The 27491-nt window shown below is 42.8% G+C and overlaps 2 protein-coding genes and 1 long non-coding RNA gene across 3 annotated transcripts in view; 2 read left to right on the top strand and 1 right to left on the bottom strand.

Annotated features, from left to right (window-relative positions):
- PKD1L2 (polycystin 1 like 2) overlaps nt 1–7586 on the top strand; it is a gene marked incomplete at its 3' end in the record, with an annotated part of 83763 nt that extends 76177 nt beyond the window's left edge. The window contains 5 exon segments of the mRNA XM_036832342.1: nt 886–1023; nt 2632–2817; nt 3714–4041; nt 4294–4348; nt 7464–7586. Coding sequence (XP_036688237.1) covers nt 886–1023; nt 2632–2817; nt 3714–4041; nt 4294–4348; nt 7464–7586 — 830 coding nt within the window.
- A 7-nt stretch (nt 7587–7593) lies between these two features.
- Nucleotides 7594–27344, bottom strand: LOC118885263. Its single transcript, XR_005017472.1, has 4 exons — nt 27209–27344; nt 12179–12286; nt 11514–11812; nt 7594–7751 (listed from the first exon to the last, which is right to left on the bottom strand). It is a non-coding gene; the product is annotated as an uncharacterized LOC118885263 (long non-coding RNA).
- GCSH (glycine cleavage system protein H) lies at nt 11173–22653 on the top strand. Its single transcript, XM_036833803.1, has 5 exons — nt 11173–11443; nt 14918–14997; nt 16148–16211; nt 20999–21130; nt 22009–22653. The coding sequence occupies exons 1-5, from the start codon at nt 11296–11298 to the stop codon at nt 22104–22106; spliced, it is 522 nt and encodes a 173-aa protein (XP_036689698.1). The 5' UTR covers nt 11173–11295; the 3' UTR covers nt 22107–22653.
- Nucleotides 27345–27491: the final 147 nt, after the last annotated feature.

The raw sequence follows: 27491 nt of genomic DNA, 5'->3' as shown, positions 1-27491 counted from the left end.
TCAACAATAAAAAGAAACTAACTACAGGGAATTCTCTGGCGGTCCACTGGTTAGGACTCTGAGCTTCCACTGCAGGGGGCCCAGGTCTGATCCCTGGTCAGGGAACTAAGGTCCTGCAAGCCATGTGGCGTGGGAGAAAAAAAAAAAAAAAGAAAGAAAAAGAAAAAGAAACTAACTAATATACACAACATGGACGAACACCAAACCATTATGCTAAGTGAAAGATGCCAGATACAAGAAACTATGTACATATGATTCCGTTTATATGAAAAGTCCAGAAAAAAAAATCATGAAGACAGAAAGAAAATTAATGGGGCTAAGGGTGGGGATAGAGTGGGAGTAGAGACCAATTTTAGGGACATGACGAAACCTTTAGGGGTGACAGAAATGTTCTAAAACTAGGTTGTGGTGATGGTGGCACAACTCTACAAATTTACTAAAATCACTGAATTGCAGGCTTCCAACGGGTGAAATTATGAAAATTATAGGTCAATAAGGTGGTTTGAAAAAGAAGATACTTGGAATTAGATATAACAGGACTTTGAGATATTAGTTACCTTCATCCTTCCAAGTTTTGGAAGCATTGGGATCCATCTTAGAGTTCAGGAACACAGAAAGACAGCATCCAGGAATCAGTAAGACTTCAGGTGAGGAAGGCATGTGTGCTTTCAGTATGAGAATTCTCCAGCTGGAGAAGAAGGGACGGAATTCTGAGCACTGGGATAGCACGGGCAGAGGCATGGAGGGTAGCGCTGGGAAATGGCTCCAAAGGAGGAGGAACAGTGGATCCCGTTGTACCTGGTGAGGGGAGTCTCTTGGTTGCAAACGTACGAGCTGGTTCCACTGCCCATTTGGGGGACTGTCCTTGTGCCCTTGCTTTCACAGACCCCTCTGCCTTGTTCCGAGCACAAAGAAACAGCAGAAGGGACATCTACCAGAAGCCTCGGGCCTCTGACGTTGAGAAGACGAAAACCACCCACCTCAAGGAACAGAAAGCATTTGCCATAATCAGAGAAATCTTGGGTAGGCAGCCAAGATTACTTACGAGCAACCTTCCCACTCGCTGGTTCTCAACATAGATTTGAGCAGATGTGGTACAATCTCTGACAGGCCCACACTGCTTCTGGGCCCATCGTCCCAGATATCTACTTGCCCCAGCTTCTCCCCTAAACTTAAAATCCTTCCGTGGCTCTTCCAGGTCCCTGGATAACGTCCAAACTCCCTGCTGTGCTCCACCCACCCAGGTCACCTCTCTCGGCCCCTTGTGCCCTAAGCTCCAGTGACACTGCGTCCTGCAGCTCCTGACCCAGGCCCTGTGGCATCTAGTCTGCCAGGAATGTGTGCACCCTCCTCCCTGCCTTTTCCTCTGGTTAATTCCTTTTATTCTTCAATTCTCAGCCCAAAGGCTGTGTCGTCAGAGAGGCTCCTCTGGCCCGCGGACCAGAGGCTTTCAAACCTCACTGTGTGTCTTAGTCTGGGTTCCCCCACAGGCAGATCTGGGCACAAGTAGTTGGTTTGGGAGGCGATCCTGAGAAGCACTGGTAGGAAAAAGTGCAGGGAAAGAGAAGGAAGCCGATGGAAGGTGGTTGATGAGTGGGTTCCACGTGGGCAACTGGGGCTCAGTCCTGCTGAGACCGTGCGAGGGGCAAACGTAGTACATACCCCCTAGTTGCCACCCACCAGGTCACTGGTGAGGGCTGCTTCCGAGGAGGGCGCTGACCCTGCCGCAGCCCTGGCCTGCCCTCCCACGGGGAGCCCATGTGGCCAAACCACAGAGCGGCGGAGCTTGCGTAGGAGCTGCATGTACAGAATGAAGAACAAGACGGATGTGGGCAGAACCCCAACAAGTCATCTTGGAGCAGGGGTGCCAGAATGCATATTCCCAGGCCCAGAGATTCTGGTTCAGTAACTTTCTGCATCCCCCAACATGATTCTGATGTCGGGCCTCCTAAACTAAATCTTTGTACCTAATGGGCCCTTAGGTCACATTCACCTGTCTACAGGTGAGCTCCATGAGGGCAGGGAACACGTCTGTCATCTTTATTGCTCTATGCTCAGCACTGCAACATGGCAGAGCCCCCCCCCTTTTTTTTTTTTTGGCCACACCATGCAGCATGTGGGATCTTAGTTCTCCGACCAGGGATTGAACCCCTGCCTCCTGCAGTGGATGTTCTGAGACCTAACCACTGGACCGCCAGGGAACTCCCCAGAGCCCCATTTAAAAAAAATTCTATTTAAGAAACATTCACACAGCACGAAGTCCGTTCAGGCCCTATTTTAAGTGCTTTATAGATATTAATTTGTTGACTCCCTCATCACAACCCTGTGTGACAGAATTATCCCCACTTCACAGACGAGGAGAGTGAGGCACAGAGGGGTGAAGTCACTTGCGAAGGGCACATGGATAGGAAGTGGAGAGCTGGGATTTGAACCCAGGCAGAAGGCTCATGGCCTGTGAACTTTAATCCTTTCTGCTGTCCCTATAAGAACTGATTCCTTTGTCACCAGAGGGGCAAGTGGCTAGTCTACAAGAACTCAACTGTTCTGAGCCACGTGCCTTTCCAGTTCCTGCCCTGGACTTGGTAGGAGTTGGGGCCTCTGCCTGACCAGGGGCTGTGCCTCCCTTCCCAGCACACCTGGGCTCCCTGTGGATGCCGCTGCTGGTGGCCTACGGGCAGGGGGACCCCAGCGCCTACCACTTCAACAGACACCTTGGGCACAGCTTCATCCGAAGCTTTTCAGCCATGCTGGGCTTTCAGGACTTCTTCACGTGGGCCAGCACCACCCTCGTGAGCAACCTGGACAGTCATCACCCAGGTACTGTCCACCCACCCCAGGACGTGTGTCAGCTCCTTTCCGGGAACAGCTGTGGGTCACTGTCAACTTCAGCCTCACAGAGAACCAATAACCACAGAGCCATATGCTTTGAAGGAGAGACCCTCTGAGGGTCCCTAACCCTCCCTGGATGCAGAGTAGAGAACCTCCATCTTAGATAACTGAGCAGGAATTGGCCAGGCAGAAATGGTGTGCCAGGCAGAAGGGACAACATGAGAAAAGGCAAGCCTGAAACACCGAGGCACTATACTTCCTGGAACTACAGAGCGTTGAGTGCGCCTTCAGTGTAGGGTAGGAGTTGAGGACCCACGAAAAGCAGAGCAGGAGAGAGGAACAGGGGCCAGATCATGAAGGCTCTGGAAGCTCATAGTTTATGCTTAAGGAAATGAGGAGCCATTGACAGCTTCTCGGTGAGGCAGTAACATAATCAAATCTGCGGTATAAGCTGCATGTGGAAGTTGGAGTTGAGGGTAGGTAAGTTAGGATGCTGGGCAAAAATGATGCGACTGATGTAGGGATGAGGGGCAGAGGTGATGGAGAGACAGGGGTGGGTGCAGACAACACTGAAGAGGTACTATTGGTGGGCCTCGCTGACCCTTAGGATGTGGGCATCGAGGGAGAGGACATAAATGGTCTCCAAGTCGATGACTGGGTAGGAGTTGCCATTCCCCAGGAGAAGTTATGCAAGAAGTAGACCAGGTCCAAGGTGGGGAGATGGTCACGAATGGTTGAATGTAGTCTGTGGTTGGCCATGAACTTCTCTTGGCTAACTCTACAATGGGTACACTGAAATTCACGTTAGCATCCAGGCCAGAAAGCTTGGGATGTGTTAAGATGACGTTGATGGCTAGATTTACCCACTTGTTTCTCATCTCCAGGCTTTATCACTGATGGGAACTCCAAGCTGGTTGGCAGTGCCCAGATTCACCAAGTGAGGGTCCAGGAAAGCTCTTGCGCTCTTGCCCTGCAGCTGCAGGCTTCTCTTGATGGATGCCATGCGCCATATTCCCTGGATATTGAAGACCTGTCAGACTATGGGGTAGGCTGGAATGCCTCCATCCTCAATAACAGCAATGACTTTTCCCAGGCTTGGCAGTACCAGAGCCAGAGCCAGCGCCGAGGGTATCCCATCTGGGGCGAACTCACTGTGTACCGGGGAGGAGATTATGTAGTCCCCTTGGGGACTGATCGCCAAAGTGCGTCAAGGTAAGGCTCACTTGATTCACATGCAGCACAGGAAAGACATTTGCTCAAGTCCGGATCTGATTGGAGGGTGCAGCTTTCAAAACAGGGCCGAGGCAAGCTCATTGTATCATTGTGGGGAGGGGCTGGGGGATTCAGAGGCATTCAGCTCATATTTTCAGGCCCCTGGAAACCGTGCAATCTCAGAGTTGGAAGGGAAATCCTGCTTCCAGCATTCTTCCAGCCTGCTGCACCAAGCCTGGTGGTCTCTGCTAGAGCCAATACAGGGATGCGGAACTTAGTACGACACAAAGCGTCCACCACCAGGCAAGTAGGAAGTGGTTACGGCTCTTAACCTTAACCAAGAATTATGCAGGGTCTGAGGTCTTACCCTACTCGTAAGCTAACACACTAGCCTGTTTCATGGAGGCTGGCAGAAGACACAAGACTCCTAGGTCAGAGACAAAGGATTTCATTACTCACAGCAAAAGCAGTAGCAGAGCTTCATGGTGGTTGAAGTCAGTTCCCCAGGAAGGGCCACGACAGATGCTTGCCCATGCAGTGAGTTACAGTACCAAGGAGGAACACTGAGCTTGGAGCATTCACTGTTTCTACAGTGGCAGAAGCACGCCTGCTCTTTGTCTGAAGGAGGACGTCACCTCATCCCTTGAGGTTGCTCACTGCAAACTCAGCCCTGAGACGACGCCTGGGTAAAGCCCAGCCAGAGCCTTGCATTCGTGGAATACTCAGCACGAATGTGCAGGGACACTCAGGGTCCACACACACTGCGTCTCCCAGCACGCTCTAGAGTCAGAGAGCCCTAGGTTTGAAACCCTGGCACCGCTCCTGTTAGCTGTGTAGTCCCAGGTGAGTTAGTGAACCCAGGTGAACCTCCATCTCCTCCATGGCACTATTACAGCACCAAGGAACACAGGTAACAAGCCCCAAAGGAAGACACCTGGCAGGGGTCCCCTGGGATTAAGGACAGGCCAGGAATAGCTTATTTCCACATAATAGGTGTTTTCCTGCCACTCAGAACAACTGATACTCTCTCTCTGCTTCTATGTATCAAAGCAGGACGCAGACCCACCAGGGACAGGGCATGTTTTAAAACAGGCCCATCATTACTGCTCTAAGTAATAACAGCTATTATTACTACATGTGCGCACACACACACACACACACACACACACACACACTTCTATTTCCTCTTCACAATGATCCTGAGGCACCGGTGTTAACACTATTGCAGATGAGGAAACTGAGGCCTGAAGACATTATCAGCTTGCCCACAAGGCAGGCAAGATTTGAACGCAGGTCCCTCTGGCACATGCTCTTTCCACGGCACCTGTGAGCAGATCTCCAGGAACTGGTCTTGTGAACTGCCAGCCCAAGAGGGGCTGTGACAGTTGCAGCTGCTGCCTGCCTAAGCCCCTGATGTTCTATGTGGCTGCTCTAACACCATGGTCCTCAAACTTTAAAATGCACCGTATATGAAGTACTATGTATAAAATTGGGACTTCCCTGGTGGTCCAGTGGTTAAGACTCTGTGCTTCCACTGCAGGGGGCATGGGTTCGATCCCTGGTCGGGGAACTAAGATGCTACATGCTGTGCAGCATGGCCAAAAAAATAAAAAATAAAATAGACACGCAACAAGGATATATTATTTATATATATATATGTATATGTGTATATATATATATGTGTGTGTGTGTGTGTGTATATATATATATATACATATATATAAAATTCCCAAGGGAATTATAGCCCTTATTCTGTAATAACTTTTAATTAATTAATTAATTAGGCTGCACCGGGTCTTAGTTGTGGCACACGGGATCTTCGTGTAGCATGTGGGATCTTTTTCGTTGTGGTGCACAGGCTTCTCTAGTTGTGGCACACGGGCTCAGTAGTTGCGGAGCGTGGGCTTAGTTGCCCCGCGGCACGTGGGATCTTAGTTCCCTGACCAGGGAGCGAACCCACGTCCTCTGCATTGGCAGGCGGATTTTTAACCACTGGACCACCAGGGAAGTCTTTGCAATAACTTTTAATGGAGTAAAACCTATAAAGATACTGAATCACTATGCTGTACACCTGAAACTAACATTGTAAATCAACTATACTTATAGATAGATAGACAAACAGATAGATATAATGTTTAAAACAAACCAAAAAACCGCCAATCATAATCCCTCGGATGGCTCATCAAAACACAAATTCCCAGGTCCCACCCCCAGAGTTTCTGACTGGGGAAATCTGGGGTGGAGCTTCAGAATCTGCAATTCTAACAAGTTTCCAGATGATGTGATGCTACCAGTCTGGGGACTGCATTTTCAGAACCTCTGCTCTGATGGTCAGGGGACCTTTGCACATGGGATGGGAAACTGAGGCCCAGAAGGAGAAAATTAATTCCCCAAGATCATGGCAAATGAAGGGCAGACTAGAATCACGTCTCCTGATTCGTGGGACTCTGTTCATTACATCAGTGATTCCCAGCCCTGACTGTACATTAGAAACACCTGGGGGCTTTTGGCAATGCCTGCCACTGCACCTGAGACCAATAAAAACAGAATTCCTGGGAGAAGGAGCCAAGCACTGGTATCTTGAAATCTCCCGTGTGGTTTGCATACACAGCCAAGACTGAGAACCCATTGGAAAAATGACTAAAGAAAACAATTTAGGTGATGACAAACAAACTTTAACTTTTCATGAAGTGGACTGTCTCCATTCGGAGACCTGCAAAATGGAGTGGAAGGCAGGAAGCTTTTGTAGGGTAAAGAATAACGAACAAGGAAGGGGAAAACAGAAAGTGTCTGATTGGCCAGGGCCACAGAGTCAACCTCGTTTGGGATGAGAAGGAAGAGGAAATAAGTATAGAGCCTGGAGTTTGCCCGGTGTTTGGGGATTAGCTGACTGGATATACTGCACTTCTGGTCAAGGGGAGCCTTTACAGAGACACAAAAATTATCCAAGTTTCAGTTTGCTGACATGGCACCCTGCACAGGAGCAGCTCCATCTTGGGCCCAGAAATTTATTTCAAGATGTTCATATGGTTACTTTGGTTTAAATTTTGAGAAACCACCAAACTGTTTTCCATTTCACATTCCCAGGAGCAATGAGGGTCTTTGTACACAAATTCCTAATAGCCTTTGTTGGGGGCGGGTGGGGGGGGCGCTGGCGGCTGGAGGGCATCTTGTCATTCTCAATGGAGGGGAAGAAGGAACCCGCTGGGTATAAAGAAGGAACCCTGTGGGGACAAAGGCAGGAGTGAACACCCTTGGGATTCCCAGAAGGAGGTCAATTCCAACACAAAAGCAACACTAAACAGTGAAGTGACTTTGGCAGGGACCAAATTGGACGATAAAACCATGGTTTCCCCTTAGAAAGAAAAGCCCTCAAAGAGAATGGTCCTACCTAAGTTGCATGGTTCTTTCTCCCTCTGCAGCTGTCGGAGGAAGGAGAGATTGTCGATATGCTACTGATGAAGATACTCAGTTTCCTGGGCATTAAATGTAAAAGACAGGAACCTGGAAGCAGCAGTGAGAAGCCTGAGTTGCTGTCAGAGGCCTGGGCCCCTCAACCTGTATCAGCTGTGCCCCAAATTTAAGCTGTTGGTCCAGGCACAATCATCTGTAGAGTAGGGGAGGGCCAGCATCTTAGGCCTACACTTACCAGTGATTCTATAATCTCTCCAGGTCAATATTTTTCTGTGTCCATAGAAGAGTTACCAAACCTGGCAAGCAAAAAAAAAAGGAAAAATACATACATACCTCCATACAGTTGCCACCACTGTCATAGACTGTTTGTTCAAATATATTTTCTCCTAGAAATAAAACAAATATTGTCTGGAGTTCGGGGAGGGGGTGGGGGTGGGAAATCCCCTCTATAGACTAATTATTTCATCTTCTTGATCAGTAAGGAGTTGCCTTTGAATGATTCTAGTTCAGGGTTTCCCAAACTGTGTCCAGGAGATGCTAATGGGTGTCATATTAGTTTGCTAAGGCTGCCAGAACAAAGTACCACAAACCGGGTAGCTTAAAACAACAGAAATTTATTGCTCCACAGTTCTGGAAGATAGAAGTCCAAAATCAAGGTGTCAACAGGGCCGTGTTCCCTTGGAAGGCTCTCTTTTAGCTTCTAGCGTGTGCCAGCAATCCTTGGCGTTCCTTGGCTTGTAGATGCATCATTCTAACCTCTGCCTCTGTTGCCACATGGCCTTCTTCCCAGTATGGGGGCTGGGACTTCAACCTATCTCTTTAGGGGCCACAATTCAACTCATGACAGGTGTCATCCTCCCCCAAATGTTTCTAGATCAAATGTGGGAAACACTGGATACACAAGTTCTTTAGCATGGGAATTGTTAGAGCTTTTAATATGCTAAATGTGCACTGTGAATCTTCTGGGATGAGATGAATGTGAGCAATAAAGTGTGTAATGATTCCCAAACCCCTATGACCATGGCTTCTAGTATTGAAGCACTTCAATCAGGGCTAGTGTTCCTTAGGCAATGTTCTGGGAATCATTGATCTACACCAGTGGTTCTCAATATTGGCTACACGCTAGAAACCCCAGACTTCATCCCAATTGATCAGAATCTATGGGTCCCAGGCATCAATATTTTTTAAGCCCCCCCAGATGATTCCAATGTGCAGTCAGACTTGATAAACATGCTTTAAATTCTAAGAACCACAGACCTAGATAATAAAAGTCTTCCAGGTGACTGTGTGGATAAGTGCACATTTCCCCTCTCCTATGCAGGAGAAGCACCTCACGAATCCTCTCCAATTCACGCTGTCTTTTCTCTCCTCCTCACACACCCATTGTAGCAGATACTCTAGGTAGCCTGCCCCAAATCCATTCCATGCTTCCCTCCTTGCTATCAGAATCCCAATTTGTTCAGGTAGCCCCTACCCCTACCCCACATGACTCATGGTAAGGTGACCCTGTGGCCACCTCAAAGTAAATCTTGATTTGTCTTAGCAATAGCCCTTGACAATGAGCTGTTTAGGGTGGCCACATGACCCAGTCTGGCCAATGAAAAATGAAAAGAGGTCTCTAGGACACTTCAGGGAAAGTTCAGTTTGCTAATCAAAAGAGATGGGCTCTAGTGCTGGACATTGTCTGGTCTAAGACTGCTGGAACTCTGACAGCTACCTTGAGACCATGGGGAACAATCTGAAGATGGCAGAGCAGAAAGATGAGAGGAACATGCACACTTGATGAGGTCCTTAAACAGCTAGTTTATCCGTGAAGCTGAACTACTGCCAGCCTTCTATCTGGATGAGAGCTTAAATATCCTTTTAAGGATAGAGATCCTTTTAAAGATCTAGAGAAGTTATAAATTCTTCACTTCTCTTTCCCATCTTTCCCATCCACTCTCCACTTTTCTGTTGACTATAAATATCAAATTAGAAATTGCTTGTTGTGAGAGAGAAAAATATATCTGCTCAAAGAGATGAGCAGGCCCCCTTGAGACACCTGAAAGAAATGACCACCTGCATTTTCAGGTGCCTGTACCAACTGTGCAACGAGATGACCTTTCACATTTCAAGCCATGGATGTTACAAAGATAATCAGATGAAAAAAAAAATTTTTTTTAATCCACAATGCTTGTTACATAAAAAAAAAAAAAGACACACTTCCTATTGCTTTGGCGTAAGGGCCCATGACATAGCCCACACATTGATCTGTGATCTTGTTCTTCATACCAAATGAGTTAGTGAAGCTAGAAATAAATATTTTAGGGCATGGCTTGCATTATGCTGCAGTGGCTTGTAACAAAACAATGAAAACAGAACATTGACATTATGGAAACCAGCCAAGATCTGGAGTTTAGAGTAGACCACAGACCACTGAGCCAGTCAGCATCCCAAACAGTGGCAAGTAGAACAGAGCTTAAGAGCAGTTGATTGTGAATCAGACTAGAGGGCAAGTTCTGCTACTGCCACCTAGTAACTGCTTAAGCCATAAAATGCCTTCCTCATTCCACTCCTGGGAAAGTTAGTTAAACTTTCTGAGTCTCCAGCTCTTCATCTACAAAATGAGTATAATACCTACCAGAAGGGGTTTGGAGAAGATTATAAAGATAATATCTGCACAGTCCCAGCACATAACAAGGGCTCACTAAGTGGCTATGATTTACTCAGAGGAAAACGGAGCACAACAGCCCTTGCAAGCCACCACACACATGTGCCCACATCCCCAATTTTATAAATGAGGCAGAAACTCACTGCAACATTTGGGTCTCCCAAACACAAACACTCACACACACACACACACACTTCAAGGTACTCATCCTGTAATACTGAAGGTGTAGAGATTGAAGTGTTTTTCACTCCCGCGTTTCTTTGCTGATTCATGCCCACTCCATAAAATCCATGTTAAAGGTGAGATCTTTCCTCGAACCTAATTATTTTGCCTCCTTGGATTGGGTGGGACATGTCTCCTGCTTAAGTAAGGACCTGATCATGCTGGGTCTCAACTCTCTGCCTTTTGATTGCTCCTGCAGTCCAGACTCCACCAAGAAGCCACTTCTACCCCTTGAACAAGTCCTTGCCCCTCTATGAGTTTCATGATTCTGTCTGTCCCCTCTTTGGGGACCGTGGGCCTTTGGGGATCTGTAAAGTAATAAAGTGGGTTCCTAGACTGTTTTCAATAAAAAAAAAAAAAAGTCAAAGAGAAACTGCATTTGTGTCACTGAGACTTTGGCCAATGCCCAATAACCATCTTTGGCTGGCATGATTGTTTGGACCTACTATGAATCCTGCTCTGGGTGACCTTGATCCTCGTAGAAGGGTGGGACCTAATCTTTTAACAGAACTGGGAGCACCCTGCCTTCCCCAAGGCCCAAGGGCACTGGAATGCGCTGGCCCAGCAGTACCACCCCTGCCTGGAGCCCACTTCACCGCCCGGCTGGGTCGCGGAGGCAAGAAGGCCTGACCTAGCGCTTTCACTCGCCCAGAAGCAACGCCTGAAGGCGTGGCTCCACCCCTCCCGGGAGGCCCCGCCCCTGACGGGCGGCCCGGTCCGCCCCCGTACTAGTCCCCGCCCCTCGCCGCAGCCCCTTCCGGGCCACAGGGCGTTCCGAGTGTCACGCCCCTCCCGCGTGCCACCCCATCAGGCCCCGCCCCTCCCGGGGCCCCGCCCCTGCGCGCCGGTCCAGCCAGCTCGCTCCGGCTCGCTCCGGCCCGGGGCCGCCCCCTCCCCGCCCCCTCCCCGCCCCCTCCGGCCAGGGGTGCTCTAGATGCTGTGCGGAGACCCTTTGCACCCCTGCGAACATGGCGCTGCGAGTGGCGCGCAGCGTGCGGGCCGCGATCTGCAGCCTGCGCGCCATCTCTGCGCCCAACGCGCCCTGCCCGCCGCGGCCCTGGGGACTGCGGGCGGGCACCGTCCGGGCGCTGCGCACCGGCCCCGCTCTGCTGTCCGGTAAGTGCGGGCGGGCACGTGGGGCGAGCCAAGCTGACTCGGGGGAAGGGGCTGGGGCCTCGATCCTTACCTCGGGTCCCCGCCTCTGGTCGCCCCGGTCAAGGGAGGCGACCCCTGCGCACGCTTAGTTGCTGGGATCCCGTGTTGCGAGGCCGCTACTCCCTGAGTGACTTGGACGACCCCGCAGTCTTTGTCCTGCGGGTTCGGAGGCGGGGGGAGGGGGGCGGGGAGGCCTGGAGAACACGCGCGGCCGCCGTGTCCCGGCTGCTTCCGGCAGGAGCGTCGGCCGCTCGCTGCTGGAGACCCGGGCGAGCGTCGCTGAGCTCCTTCCTGATCTTAGGTTTCTAGCATTTGTGAGCATCGTGGACCCTATGAGTGAAGACAAATAATAGGCTTTACTTTGCTACACGGATCGTCACTGAATTCTGAAGTAAAAGTAAAGCAAGAGCATGTATTGAAATTTAAAGCACTGGGTTTAGATTTTTACCAGCTAAAGCTGGCATAACGTTGGAGACAGCTATTTCCTAAAGCAGTGAGATAAACTCTACTGGACTCCACAGAAGACGTTCTACTAAAGTCTATATCGAGTCGTGAATGTGTGTTGGGCTGAAACGAGGCCTTACTTACATGGACTTGAAGTAACAGGGAGACCTGCCCGTAAATGTCTTGGCCATCTGTCCTACTTTAGCACACGTTACCGCAGAGGAAAAACCGTTTTACTTCATGCACCAATACCTGAGACACTAACTGCACCTCCGAGAACTCAGGCTTCTTGCTGACAGAGCGCAGGTCTGCGGTGGCTGTTGTCTCATTAAGTTCGTTGTTTTAGAAACCTGTTTGGGACTAGAAAAGTTGATAGGTTTAGTCCAAAGTCAAACATAATGAAGCTTACCTCCTCCCCACCCCACCCACCCATTATAATCTCTCAGCTCTGTGCCACATTTCAAGGGAAGAGCATTTCTCAGATAAGAACTGAATTTCAAACCTATGTATTTTGGTTATTCATTGTTACACTATCACTAGCTTTTTGCATTTTCCTGTTATCTAGTTAAATATTGCCCAAGATATCAATACCCATGATGTGGTTGAACACCTAGGTTTTTAATACTAAAGAGACCGAGTTCCAAATTTTCACTCCACCTCTTAGGAGCTGTGACATCTTGGGTAGTCACTTAACTTCTCTGAGTCCGTTTCCCTAATTAGAAAAATGGAAATGATAAACCCTATCTTACAGATATGTTGGATGAAATGAAATAATGTAACTGCTGTACATATAGCTTGACGCATAGTAAGTACTTGATAAATGTTACTTCTTATTTAGTGTATAGAATCAAATAAATAGCAGAAAATTGATCAAATGTTAATATATTTTATTTGACTCAGTGATTTTGAAGGGAGGAGAATGCAAACTTCTCATAAATTACTCAACACACCTGATTTTGGGGGGGCCAAAACCCATGTTTTACAAGACTCAGAAGAAAAGTAATTATTTACCTAATCTCCTGTTCCCTTTTTTCCTGTTGGGCCAAGGGTTAAAGGAGAATTGTACGAATCATCGTCTTTTGCCTAAATTGCGTGGCCTAGACAAAGACTTATGGCCTTTGAAGTCAAGTGGACTTAGGTGCATTTAGCTTAGCAATGTTTCTGCCTTTTCCTCTAAACTTGTGGTTGCTCAGTTGCTAGATTGAATGTGAGAGCACTCTTACTCCTGAGATTATCTTTACAGTTAGGTAAGATGGCAAGACCAAAGTCAGGACAGTAATTTCAGAGAAGTCATATGTTTATGGTTGTCCAGTCCTTAACTTTTAAAAGGTATATTAGATTTAAACTGCCAGTTTTAGAGTTGTGACAGAATGTTAGGGAGAATTGAGTCCTGTAGACAAATAACTATATATTAGATGTTTTGCTGAGCATCCTCTTAAAAAAAAAAAAAATTACTTCACTCCAGCTTTTGAGTGCTTATTATATGCCAAGCACTGTGTTTTTAACTGGGAATACAGATGAGATAAAGCCTGCTCTTGCTTGCTTTGTACTTGGTCTACTGCCTGGGGGAAACTGTAGCCTGTTAAGTGCTGTGAGTGTGTGGGGGGAACGGGGTGGGAGAGTGGTGCAGAGTGCTGTGGGAGCAGGTTGGACGGCCCACGAACCCAGGCTTGGGAGGGCTGCATAAGGCATCTATCTGGCAGGCAGAGCTTCTAAATTGAGATCTGAAAGTCAAGAAAAGGCGGTGGGGAGAATGGGTTGCAGTCAGAACACTAAGTACAAACATGCTTTCTTAGGGAAACACACCTTGACCTGAAGCATTTAGTAATTTGAAGTGGAGTGAAGCAAAGCAAGTTACTTTGTGGCAGATTTTGCAACCTCTTCCACTGAGGAGTGTGATATTAAAGTTTTTTAATGATTGGGAGGAAAAGAAATACTCTTTATTTACACTCTGCTGTGTATCAGAGCTGTGTAATCAAGGCAGTTTAATGTTGTTTTAAGTACAGTTATCTTTTGGGTAAGGGGTAAGAGTGAACCAGCAGTGCTTATTGTAAAACAGTATTGAAATTAACGAGCCATTTTCTTATTAACTTCCGATGTAGTATTTTTGGAAAAATACTACTTCACTTCAGAATGTGATATATATTTAAGAAGGTAAGTTTTTTAAAAAAAATGTTTATTTTAAGCAAGTACTTTTGACATTAAATCGTAAGTAATTTTTTTCACATCACTCAACCTTTGGTAGGTCTTTCTTCCAAGAATCCTTGAGTATTTTGGCCATCCGTGTATTTGAAGAGAAGCAGCTCATAAAGCCAAGGGCTAACCTGTCCAGTGAATGTCGAGCAGAGGCTGCCTTTCTACCAGTTAATGTCTTAGCTCTGAGGTGACTATTGAGTTCTGATCGTATAGTTTGCTTCTTTAAATGATGGTAGCCACTTTCCTCAAGGGCAGACTTGAATTCATTTAAGGTGGAATCAAGAACTTAGTCAAGTTATAATTGTTCCGGGTCAGTTTTATTCCTGTTAAGATTCCACACAGCTCTCCCTAAAGAGGCACATAATTTTTTAGGTTAAATCATTTATGAGCAGTCTTTATGCGCCTCCCAAAACCTCATCACTCTTTTCTTCAGAGGGACACACTTCCTTTGTATGACAGACCAGTAATAGATAAATATATATTTGAAATGTGCTCCAAAATTTGTGTGTGTGTGTGTGTGATTTAGACTGAGTAATGTGAAGGGCAAATAATCAAATCTCCAAAAGATGCAAAGGTGTTCACATCAAGCCATCTTTGCCTAAATGATACCACTGTTGAGATGTGTCTTCTCACATGATCTGTTTTGTCCTGGGCAGTATACTGTTGAATGGCAATGCCGATAAGTCAAACACAAATACTGGGAAGGTCTTGCCTTTTGACAGCATTGATATGTAAAAAAATGCTTTTTAAGAAGTGATGCCACTGCTTTTCTGGAATACTGGTTTTCTATTTCAGGTCGTAAATTCACAGACAAACATGAATGGGTAACAACAGAAAACGGTGTTGGAACAGTGGGAATCAGCAATTTTGCACAGGTATCGGATTGTCTTGAAATATTTAATTCAGTCTGCTCTTGCCTAAATTGGATAGCTTTACCTTTTAAAAATTGTTTATTCTGCGCCTTAGTATTATTTTGGGCCCTTAGAAGAACATCAGTCATAGATGGAAAAAGTAAAACATAGTTTAGTTAGGGCAGTGTATAGTGTTTTTAGAGATACTGAAAGGTTAACACTTAAAATTAAAAATTAAAGTCAAGAGAGAAATGTTTGTTTCATATTGGGGCAGTTAAGGAAAAAAGCAGAGCAAGCAAAAGGGCTGGAGTGTTGACAGTGTTTTGTGGATAACGATACACACATGATCTTGGGACTTGAAGAGGGAACACCTAGATTGGCACAGATTACACAAAGATAAACCTTTTATTTAGAGTTTGTCTCTACTAATTCCCTTATTGCCACTGATCCCATATTGAGATATTGTGTAAAAGACAACCTGAGAAGTCAAATAGCAGCATGCATCACTGATTTTCAACTGGATCTCTGGGTGGGGTGGGGAGAAGGGGCGGGGGATATTAACTGATGGAAGTATACAGTATTCTTCAGAAATGTTGCGATCTCAGGTACTGAGAATCAATGACAACTATATCTTCATTGGCATATCTGTGTACCTACTGGGGCCCAGTACAGAATGCTTTGTGAAATATTGCATAAGTATTGTCCTCCCCTCCTGGAGTTTATGAGGGGGAATCAGCTACACGGAAAATGACATACAAAACATTACATGATGGATGACTTGAGTAGTACAAGGCATTGTAACCCACTCACCTGATGGAGAGATCACTACTTATTAGTCAGCAGATGCAGTAGGGGAAATGGCCTCAGTAAAATTGCAGAGGTGGAAAAGCACAAAGTGTGTTTGTTCTTAGAGGAGCTAGTAATCTTTTAGGGGGCATATGGTTTGTGACGGGGTCACTGCCACCTCTGGGAAATCCAGCTAGTGGCCTGTTTTCTTGCAGATCCTGAGGTAAGAATAATTTTGCATTTTTAAAGGGTTATAAGAAAAACCAAAGAATTTGGCCCAAGTGTGAAGTATGTACTGTCTGAATTAAAGGGATTCAGTGTTTGGCTTGTTCCTATTTACTAGGTTTAATTTGATTTCTTAGAGGTTTGGTGTTTTTGTTTTTTAAAGGAAGCTTTGGGAGATGTTGTTTACTGTAGTCTGCCTGAAGTTGGGACAAAATTGAACAAACAAGGTGAGTGTTTTTCTCATCTTGGTATGTCATGATTCATGCCATGAATTTTCTTTATCTTGCATAATAACTTGTTTGTACCCAGGATCATTTAGAGTGCTTTTTCCTCAAGTAACAGAAAACTTAAATAAGAGTAGATCAACCAACAGGGGTTTATTACATCTTATACAAGCAATCTTGGAAATAGGTGGATACAGGATTGACTCAGTGGCTCAGTGAAGATTATCAAGGACACAACCTCTCTGGTACTTTTTCTGCCTCAGCATGTCAGAGGTCACAGAATGGCAGCAGAACCTTCAAGCATCATGTTCTCAATGACAATATCCAAAAGTAGGAAGAGAAGGACAGGCTCTCTTTGTCTCTTTATCGGGAACAAATATCTCAACCAGAAATCTCTCAGATCACCGTTTCTTTTATCAATTTAGCCAAGTCTGGGTCGCATTGCCATGCCTAACTGTAAGGAATGATGGTGAGGAGAATAATGAGCATTTTCAGACCTTACAATGGAAGGCAGGAAGTAGAGGGAAATGGCTCTTAGCACCCTCCCCGCCACACGTTGATACAGTATAATATAGCTGAAGTCTCTGAAGTTTAAAAAATAAAATCTGTCTTTCTTTGGAGGCAGTAAAGAATATCAGGATAGGACATGGGTTTATGAGTCAGAAGCTGGTTTTAAATCCTGGCCTCTCAACATATCAGCTGTGTGATTTGGGAGAGATTAGTTAATGTAGGTTTCATCTGTAAGTTGGGATAATAATACTTACCTCATAGAGTAGTTGTAAGGATTAAATGAAATTAGCATAATATCCAGCATAAGATTAGTGCTTGATAAACATCAGTCAGTGGAACCACGTATATTATTATTCATGGGTTCCCTGACATATATAAGATAGCCCTACAGAATTTAAGTATCTGTTTTCTTTAATCATGTTTTATTTACTGTGTATGCACTCTGCTGTTCTCAAGCAGATCAGAAATTTCTGAACATCTCTTTATAGCAGGTGAGGAGCATGAATCTACTTTTTGTGCTTCTATTATAGAAAAAATTCTGTTAATCTAAATATGTTGAGTAATACCCTTAAACTAATGAATGCTTTCTTTACACTTTCTGCTAAAGGTGTTTTTTAAAGTGATATAAAATTTACATACAGTGAAAATGCATGGATCTTAATTGTATAAGCCAAAGAGTTTTGACAGCTGTGTAAACCTTGCCAATCAAAACTCTTCTCAATATACAACCACTTCTCTGATTTCTGTCACCATAGATTAGTTTTGCCTATTCTTTAACTTCATTTAAAAGGAATCAGACAATATGTATTATGTCTGGCTTCATTTGTCTAATATCATAATTTTGAGATTCATTCATACTGAGTGATCAGTATTTTGCTTTTTTATGCTGCTAAGTCCCATCGTGTTTGCCAAAGAGGTTATACCATTTTACACTCTCACCAACAGTATGAAAGAGTTCCAGGTCCTGCATATTTCATTGTGGTTTTAACTTGCATTTCCCTAGGACAGATTATTGTTCACCTTTCCATGTGCTTTTTGCCACTCACATCTTTTTCTGTGAAGTCTCTAGTCTTTTACTTGGGTTATCTTTTTACCATTGATTCTTAGGCATCATTTTAAATTCTAGATACAAATCCTTTTTCAGAAATTTATTTTATGAATATTTTGTCATATTTATGTATGGAACATTGTCTTCTCTAAGAGATCTTTGTCCATCTTCATAGTTCCCAGACTATATACCCCAGTGCCATGAGGTGCTGTGGGGTATTTTTAATTTTTAACATCTGTTGGACACAGCACAAACTAATAAACAATGGAGGTTAACAATTTCAATGTTGGATTTTACTATATTACTTTGGGTAATGTGTCTTTGAAGCAAGTACTGCACAATTGGCATGGAACATCAGGTACGGCAATGATTGATGTGACCTGATTCCCTGATGGAGAACTTAATACAGTATGCAACAGACACATAATTTATATCTGTAAATTGTAATTAAAAATGAAATTTCTTTTTTGTTCAATTTATGTGTGTTAATTTTTTCAAACCGCTACTCAGTTGTTAGGATATAAAAACTTACTAAGTAGTTTGGACCTGACCTCTTAATAAATTGAAGTGTTAGGTATTTGTTTTGGTCTAGAGATTACCACAAAACCTTACTGAGACACTAAGGGCATTGTGAACTGAGAAAGTGAGCAACTCTGGCCCATACCAAGGTTTGCAGAGATACAGTATTTCATCATTAGGTATGATATTTAGCTGTGGAGTTTTTCATAGATGCCCATTATCAGGTGAAGCAGTTCCTTTCTATATCCAGTTTGCTGAGAATTATCATTTGTGGATGTTGAATTTTTGTCAGATTCATTTTCTCCATCTATTGACATGATCGAAGGGTTTTTCTTGTTGTGATGAATGGTGATTCACTTTTGAATGTTTAACCAACCTTGCATTCCTGGTAGTCATGATACAAAAATTAAAAATTTTTCTCTAAAAAACATACTGCTGGATTTGATTTGCTAATTTGTACATTATGTTCATGAGAGATATTGGTCATTTCTTATAATGGCTTTGTCAAATTTTGGAATCTGTTATATTGACCTCATAGAATAAGTTTAGAAATATTCCCACCTCTTTTCTTTTTCTGAAAGAATGTGCAAGATTAGTGTTGTTTCTTCTTTAATTGTTTGATAGAATTAACTGGTGGAATATGAGCCAGATTTCTTTGTAGGAAGGTTTTTGATACAAATTTCTTTAATATATATTCAGATTTTCTATATTACATTGGTTTTGAGAAATTTTTCCATTTCTTGTTATATTCAGCATAAAGATGCTCATATTTTTCATTTATTATCCTTTTATACCCATACGATCTGTAGTAAGGACTCCTTTTTCATTCCTTCATATTGGTGGTAATTTTCTCTTCTCAATCAGTCTGCTAGCTCTTTATCAAATTTATCAATCTTTTGAAAGAACCAAATTTCTACTATGTTAAATTTTCTCATATTTTCCATTTCATTTGTTCTTTCATATCTTTATTTTCTTCCTCCAACTTACTTAGATTTAATTTGCTTTTTCTAGCTTCTGGAAACTTGTGGTTTTGTTGGTTTTCAGGTTTTTTCACTGGACTTTTTTTATCCATACTGTAAAATGCTGTCTCCCTTGTGGTGAGTGGCAGCTAAAATCTTAGTCTGATCCTTCTAGCCTTATCTAGGACACTTGGAGTCTGCCCCGTGCACATATGATTCAGGGATCATTCAGAGACCTGGACAGAATTCATAAGACAGAATTTGGGGATCTCCTTTTCATCTCTATCCTTAATGAGATTTCCCAGCTCACTTTCCAGTAACTATGGTGGCCCCAAACTCTTGTCTCCTAGTCCTTTAAACCAGTAAGACTGAGCTTTTCTTTCAGAATTTTGGCTGCTCCACCTGGCACAGATCAGTGTCCTTTCTTCAAGGCTAAAAGTCATTTTAAAAAAATCACCAGTGTCATACCTTCTTTCTAATGTTGCCTCCTTTCCATAAACTGACTGCTTTTGTTCATTTTCTAGTGTCTTTAGAAGCCAGGTCATTGATTTTAAGATGTTCTTTCTAAGTAACGCCTAAAGATATTATTTCCTTCTAAGCACTATTTTAGCTCTACCTCCACAAACTTTGGTGTATTGTATTCATCACATTCAGTTCAGATCACTTGATTTTGTCCTGTAGGTGAGCAGGGCTCTGTTTTTTTTGTTTTGTTTTGTTTTTTAAATTAATTAATTAATTAATTTTTATTTTTGGCTGGTTGGGTCTTCGTTGCTGCATGCAAGCTTTCTCTAGTTGTGGCGACCGGGGGCTACTCTTCGTTGCAGTGCGCAGGCTTCTCGTTGCGGTGGCTTCTGTTGTTGCAGAGCACGGGCTCTAGGCATGCGGGCTTCAGTAGTTGTGGCACATAGGCTCAGTAGTTGTGGCTCACAGGCTCTAGAGTGCAGGCTCGGTAGTTGTGGCCTACGGGCTTAGTTGCTCCATGGCATGTGGGATCTTCCCAGACCAGGGCTCAAACCCATGTCCCCTGCATTGGCAGGCGGATTCTTAACCCCTGCGCCACCAGGGAAATCCCAGGGCTCTGTTAATTTTTCAGTCTTTTTTTTTCTTTTCAAACTCTTCTTCAGATTGGTTAGTTTCAGATGATCTTCATGTTCACTGACCCTTCTGCACAGTATCCAGTCTACTGTTAATGCCATCTAGTGAATGTTTTATTTTAGATATTATACTTTCCAGTTCTAGAATGTCCATTTTAAAAATTATAATTTCTTTGCAAGTATTTCCCCATATACTCACTCACTAGTTTTTTGTTTTTGTTTTTCTTGGTCTTTGAACATACTTACAGTAGCTATTTTAAGGTTCTCTGCTAATTCCAACATGTGGGTCTGTGGATCATTTTGAGATCTTTATACTGACTACTTTTTCTCTAAACTATGGCTCCCTTCTTTCTAGAATTTCAGCCCTCAACTTCCAGCCACCTTGGGGGTCCACACTCCATTCTCTGATCCCTTTAGCAAATCAGACTGTGGTTTTCTACTTGTGTTCTAGTTACATTGTGCTCTTTGGATGGGGCCATGTTGTCAGGCTACAGACGGTATAAATGAAGATCTTGTATGACAAAACCTATGGTTTTATTTTAATTAAAGATATTTAGGACTTTCTATCATTACTGTATTAGAGGTGATCACTTCTCCATATTTTGTATTTTGGGGTCACTAACTTGACATTTAATATTTTCTTTAATTTTCTCAATTTAGAGGAATTTGGTGCTTTGGAAAGTGTGAAAGCGGCTAGTGAACTCTATTCTCCTCTATCAGGAGAAGTAACTGAAATTAATGAAGCTCTAGCAGAAAATCCAGGACTTGTCAACAAATCTTGTTATGAAGATGGTAAGTTGTTGCTAGAAATTTTTTTAAGGATTGTTCGCTGCAGTTAACATTTAATCTAGAATGTAAAGCAATCTTTAGCTGATGGTGACTTCTTTTTGCACTTCTTGGTACTAAATAGAGATATTCTGCTTTAAAAAGGGAAAACAGTTTAGCTGAATATATAAAGTTATGTTTAAAATCTCTGTCAATAAAAGCATTGCCTTATTTTATAGGGTTCTTAGTATCATAGTTGTAGACTCATTGTAAACACTTCAAAGTGTTTACCTCTTCAGTCATAAAGCATCTAATCACATTGTGTCATGTAGGTGGTAATAGAATAACATTTATTACATTAATTTTCAGTTTTCTCACATTTTCATCTTCATAATAATGTAGTAAGGTAAGCTAGCAGCAATTTTTTCCATTTTGTAGATGAATTGAGGCCCCAAAGGATTTCTCTGCTAAGGTCACACAGCCAACAAGATGCAAAATTAGCATTAGGTTGTAGTTCTCTGTTTCCTATCACCTACTTCTTCTCTCTACTAAAGCTTCCTAATGCCATTAATCTAAGTAGTTACAGTGTTGGTGTTCCTTTTGTTAAAGGTATACCTGGCCTTGTGTATTTGGATCCGTATGTAAAGTTGTTGATGCTTATTATAACCTAGAAGTTCTTAATCCATTATGGTAGAATTTCTTCTGGTTCTTTTCAGTTATGATATGTAAGGAATATTAATTTAATTCTTAAGGCTAAAATTTAAAGCTCTTTGAACAAATAATGAGTGATTTATGTAAAGAATACTAGGTTAATTTTGAGGCACTCAGAATTTACATTTTGAATGAATTTGACTTTCTCTTTAAAAAGGTGATTTGGAATATAAGATATTTTTTTTTGGTTCCAGGTTGGCTGATCAAGATGACACTCAGTAACCCTTCAGAACTAGATGAACTAATGAGTGAAGAAGCATATGAGAAATACATAAAATCTATTGAGGAGTGAAAATGGAACCCCTAAATAAACTAGTTTGAAACAACTTAATCTAGCATAGTTGTCTTAAATTAGTGGTGGATAGATTTTTAAAAAGCAACTTTTAGCAAAAGAAACTACTGGAAACATTGTTGCCTGAAGAAAATACCCCTTAACTTCCTAATTTCAGATAAACACTATGCATCTTTTTCACAACACCCTGTGATTTTTAGGCTAGTCTCCAGTTATAATACTCAGAATTCCTGAAATTATCTGTGGTAAAACTAGTTATAAAAATTATGTAATTCAAGGATAACATTGCTATCTTAACCTTATATAATATTGTAACTTGCTTACAGCCATCCCTGGATTTGGGTCAAAATACTCAATGAACTTGCCACTGGAAATAAATGACAGTGGAGAAAAGTTTGTTAGTTGTATAGTGTCCAGTGAAGAACATTACTATCTTAATTTTGCAATATACTGTATTTGCTGGTGCTATTTTTATACAGTGAAGCAACAGCCTTGCAGGAAAATAAGAAACAGTTTAATAATAAAATATTCAACTTCTTAATCGTGTTTTTTGTTTTGCCGTTAATATTTCATTTAGTGACTCCGCTAGTGTTTGTAAAGATGCTAATTTTAACTTACGGAAAGTTATTTTTTAAAAAGGAATTTTAAGCCCTAGTGATGAAAGGTTCCAAGAAAATGTTTCCTTTTTGTCACAAATCTTGCTTTTCTTAAGCAAAGATCTAATTGCCTGATAGCATCAAGTACTATTTTTTGGTTATCTTTAACATAAAAGAAATCATTGACTTTGTTTTTCTATCATGCCAATTAGAAGAGAGTAAAAACAAGGAGAGGTGAAATTTTGATCAGCATAGCACATGACATCCTTAAGAAAGCTAAACCACGTTAACGTAAGGTTTCTACTTAAGTAATGGGGATAGAAGTGGACACAGTGGCCAACATAGCATACTTTCTAATTAAGCCAATGGTAGTACTGTAGTATGCTGATATTTGGGGCAGGGGATAGAACATACATAAGTATACACACACACATATATATATACTTATACACACACACAGCAAGAACAAACTTCTACCATTTTCCCAGTTACTAGAGGAAAAGGGAAGTATGTAGACACTACTATCTTCTGGTAAATAAAGAGCAAATAACATAGAGTACGTAGGTAGGTAAATAACATACAAGTCTTTCCTGTTCCTCTGCAGAAAGAATGCATTCTTTCCAGGACTGTGCCAGTGGCCATTATCACTGCTGAGCTGTGTCTATTATTAATCAGTTTAATTAATTTGACTGTCTGCTTTGGAAATAGGGATGAGTAATAATTGCTCATTTAAATCTAAATAAATCTTGTTTTAAAGGTACTCTCATATATTACCTTCTTTCATCTTTACCACAATAGCCAGAGCTAGGCAGGGCATATCCATAACTACCACCATTTCACAGATAAGGTGATGGAGAGGATAAGAGGATATGGTTAGGATTTTCACATTTCCTGGCTCACTCTTCATCAGTTCCTTAGCAAATGTAAGTTACTATGATAATACTTAAGGGAATTCCCTGGCAGTCCGGTGGTTAGGTGCTTTCATTGCCAGGGCCCAGGTTCAATCCCTAGTCAGGGAACTAATATCCCACAAGACGCGTTAACGTGGCCAAAAATATATTTAAATGGGAATCTGGCAGGCGGGAGGATCAAAGAACAAAACTTTATGACAACTTGCTCTTTTTCACTGTTTAGAATACAGAGCCAATTCAACCTTCGTTTCTATTTTAGTGCTGCTGAAAATCATAGGTGTTGAATGGCCCTCCGAATGGACTAAATCAGAGAATTCAATTTCTCAGACCTCATATTCCTTTGAATGGTTTTGGTCTTAATAGAGGAGCTTAATATAGGTTTTGAATAATGCTATCTAATAATTTAAAATTCAAGAAATGGAACAGGTAACCCTGGAAGTGTTTAAAAAAACACTAAGTTTTAAGTTTTAATAAAGAAACCACTAGAGGGCTCTCTGTACAGGCATGCTAGTATGAAAATGAGACCGGTATTTCAGATCAACTCTCAAGCAAATCAATTTCTGAATTTTTCTGAATTTCTGCAACTTTTCTGGGGCTGCGAAAATGTCCGAGTACCACCCACCTTCAGTTTTTAAAATTACGCTAACTATAACTGTGCCTTCATTACTTCTCAACAATCACTGTATTATTTCAGACCTAATCATCTTTCTCAGTGATTAAACTCTTTTTTCTCAGCAACATGGCTTTACTATTAACTATCCCATCAGTCTTTTTTTTTTTTTTTTTTTTTTTTAGAGAGTAGATTTAGGTTCAAAATTGAGCGGAAAGTAGTTTCTGTATACCTCCTGCCCCCATCTTGGGGTTTTTAAAACACCCCTTTGCCAGCTCTCAGATCTTTTTCTACTAGAGCTTTTGTATCTTGAGTCCATCTCTACTTTGGCTTTTTATAAACATGACTAGCCAAACACTCGTCCCTTTAAGTTTCTGCTCAGTCATGTTATCAGGCTTTTTTTTTTTTTTTTAACATCTTTATTGGAGTATAATTGCTTTACAATGGTGTGTTAGTTTCTGCTGTATAACAAAGTGAATCAGCTGTATGTATACATATATTCCCACATCCCCTCCCTCTTGTGTCTCCCTCCCACCCTCCCTATCCCATCCCTCTAGGTGGTCACAAAGCACTGAGCTGATCTCCCTGTGCTATGCGGCTGCTTCCCACTAGCTATCTATTTTCCATTTGGTAGTGTATATATGTCTGTGCCACTCTGTCACTTCGTCCCAGCTTACCCCTGCTATCAGGCTTTTACCTGCTAAGCTTCAACAGTGATTAGAAGCCCGTTTAAAACGGGTATGCAGGCAAAATTAGTGTGAAGCAAATCATTTGCCAGATCTTCCACTTCCATGTGTACTTGGGAGAATGTGCTTTCAGTCAAGAAGTTTACCAGTTATTTAGTAAATCTTAGCTAAGACTTTCGGTATACTTCCCAGAAACTGAGAACACAGCTTTAATGACTTGGCTAACAAATCCTGCTAGTCAGGTGGTTTCAAATTTTCTATTTTCAACAGAACTGAAGGAGGTTCTTCCTAACCAAACTGTCAGGTGATAATTTAAAAAATTTTTGTTGCTTACTAGGTGATTTCTAGTGTGGAAAGGAGTTTAAAAAGTTAAGAGACACTGCAATGACAAAACCCCTTCATGTGCATCTTCCTATGAACAAAGTATCTCACTCAGCTTACATCTATGAAAAAAACCATAAAATTGGGACTGAATCTGTCTCATTCTAGCAGTATGTAATATTTACCCACAGATACATGAATTGGCATGAGGGGAGGGACAGCCCCATCTCTTTCATTCTATACACTTTCAGTAACATTCTTTTGTTTACTATTTATGAACGCATGGAATATATTCCTTTATTTGCCAAGTGAGTAGAAATAAAGGTAATTCTAAATCTGGAAACAAATGTAGACTTACAGTATTATGAAAAATTTTTAAATTTCATTTTCAAATTATATTTTTGTGTTGCACAGAAACAGGATAGATTACTCAAAAGTTTTTGATCATATATATATGTTAGAATGAAATTCTGTGGAGAAAGTAGAATAGAAATATAATTATGAATTTAGGGAGAAAAAGCAAAAGAAAATTTTCAATTTTTTAGTTTATGCATGTATTTTTAAATAGATGTTTATGGGTCTCAAATTGCTATTAAATTTAGATTTCCTTCAGTACTTTTAAGAGTGATGTGCATTTTAAAATGCCAACATTTATGATCATCTAGATGGTACATCCTTTAAAGTTTGTGATTGGGAATTTCCTGGTGGCCCAGTGGTTAGGATGCTGGGCTTTCACTGCTGGGGCCCAGGTTCAATCCCTGGTCAGGGAACTGAGATCACACAAGTCGTGTGGCACAGCCAAAAAAAATTATGATAGAAAATTTTGTGTTTTAACACACAAAAAAAGTGGAATGAGATATGCAGTTTATGTACAATTCTTTTTAGAAGTATGCAGGCATACTGTTAATTCCAGGTTGTGAAATACAAACAATCCCAAAGTGTGTATTTTTAGGCAAAGAATACCTTAAAAAGTAGTCATATTCTAGAAAAGTACTTCATTCTAACGTCTTAGAACAATGTAATCTATATATCATAAAAAAAGGTCTTTCCATAGTATTGATAGGCTTTCTAATTAATACTGTACCTTCTGTAAAAAAACAGTAATACATATCTATCTTTCCAAATGGCTTTTTTTTTTTTTTTTAGATTTTTTTTTTACGGGGACCTTTTTAAAGTCTTCATTGAATTTGTTACAATATTGCTTCTGTTTTATGTTTTGGTTTTTTGTCCTGGAGGCAGGTGGGATCTTAGCTCCCCAACCAGGTATCGAACCCACACCCCCTACATTGGAAGGCAAAGTCTTAAACATTGGAACGCCAGGGAAGTCCCTCCAAATGGCTTTTAATCACAGGGGTATAAAAGGCTTAGGATATTTTTCTCCAGCAGAAATATTCACACTTTTAAAACCAGAAAGCACAAGGGCTTTGGAACCAGACCTGAGCTGGGTTCTACTACGAATGCCTGACTCCGGGCACAGGTTCCCACCCCTGGCTGCACCTTGGGATGCTCGAAAATACCAGCACCAAAGCTGGGAGGGGAGGAGAGGGTGACATTTCACTGTCTTCAACGAGTTCCTCAGCTGATTTAGCAACGTGGGGCTACTTTTCTACATTTGTATAAAAGATGCCAATGCCCACTTCACAGGCTGCGCTGCTACACGACAGGGGATGGCGCCTTAAAGACCTACTGGCCTGCACCACCCTGGCACAGTCCTTATGGGGGAGGGGCGATTGGGGGACAGTGGGCAAAGTCTGGGGACATTTTCGGTCGCCTGGCATCTAGCGGGTAGAGGCCAGGGACGCTGCTAGCCACCCCCCATCACAGAACCATCCGCGCCAAGGGCAGCAGTGCGGAGGGAGAGGTCCTGGGTCTCTGAGGGGAAGCTGGTCCCAAAGCCCTCACTTTCTAACTCCAGGGTCCGACGGGCACCCAACCCCTCGGTGGGTTTCCCTGACCAGCACTTAAGGCTACACGGTACCTCGCGAGGCGGCCTCCCGCGCTCTCAGCGGCGGTGAGCTCCTCACGCGCGGGTGGAAGATTCACGGCCGCGCACAGCCTGCCGAGAGCACGCGCACAGCCTGCCGGGAGCACGCGCCCGCCGCGGTCAGTCGGCGTCGCTTCCCGCGCTCAGCTTTGTTGAGCGTGGCGCGTATACGTCACTTCCACTGCGAATCCCCCCGCAGGCCCGCCTACCGCCCCGCCCCCAGCGCGTCCGTAACCCAGGGCAACTGTCGCTGTCGCCCGCCGGCGGGGACTAAGCT

This window comes from Balaenoptera musculus, chromosome 19 (assembly GCF_009873245.2).
Source record: "Balaenoptera musculus isolate JJ_BM4_2016_0621 chromosome 19, mBalMus1.pri.v3, whole genome shotgun sequence".
Taxonomy (NCBI): Eukaryota; Metazoa; Chordata; class Mammalia; order Artiodactyla; family Balaenopteridae; genus Balaenoptera; species Balaenoptera musculus.
The sequence above is the reverse complement of the archived record's forward strand: the minus strand, read 5'-3'. Positions and strand labels throughout refer to the sequence as shown.

Coding starts and splice junctions, on each gene's coding strand:
- GCSH (XM_036833803.1), top strand. CDS start 11,296: ATGGCGCTGCGAGTGGCGCGCAGCGTGCGGGCCGCGATCTGCAGCCTG. Junction 14,998..16,147: donor GAATCAGCAATTTTGCACAG/GTATCGGATTGT, acceptor TGTTTTTTAAAG/GAAGCTTTGGGAGATGTTGT. Junction 16,212..20,998: donor GACAAAATTGAACAAACAAG/GTGAGTGTTTTT, acceptor TTCTCAATTTAG/AGGAATTTGGTGCTTTGGAA.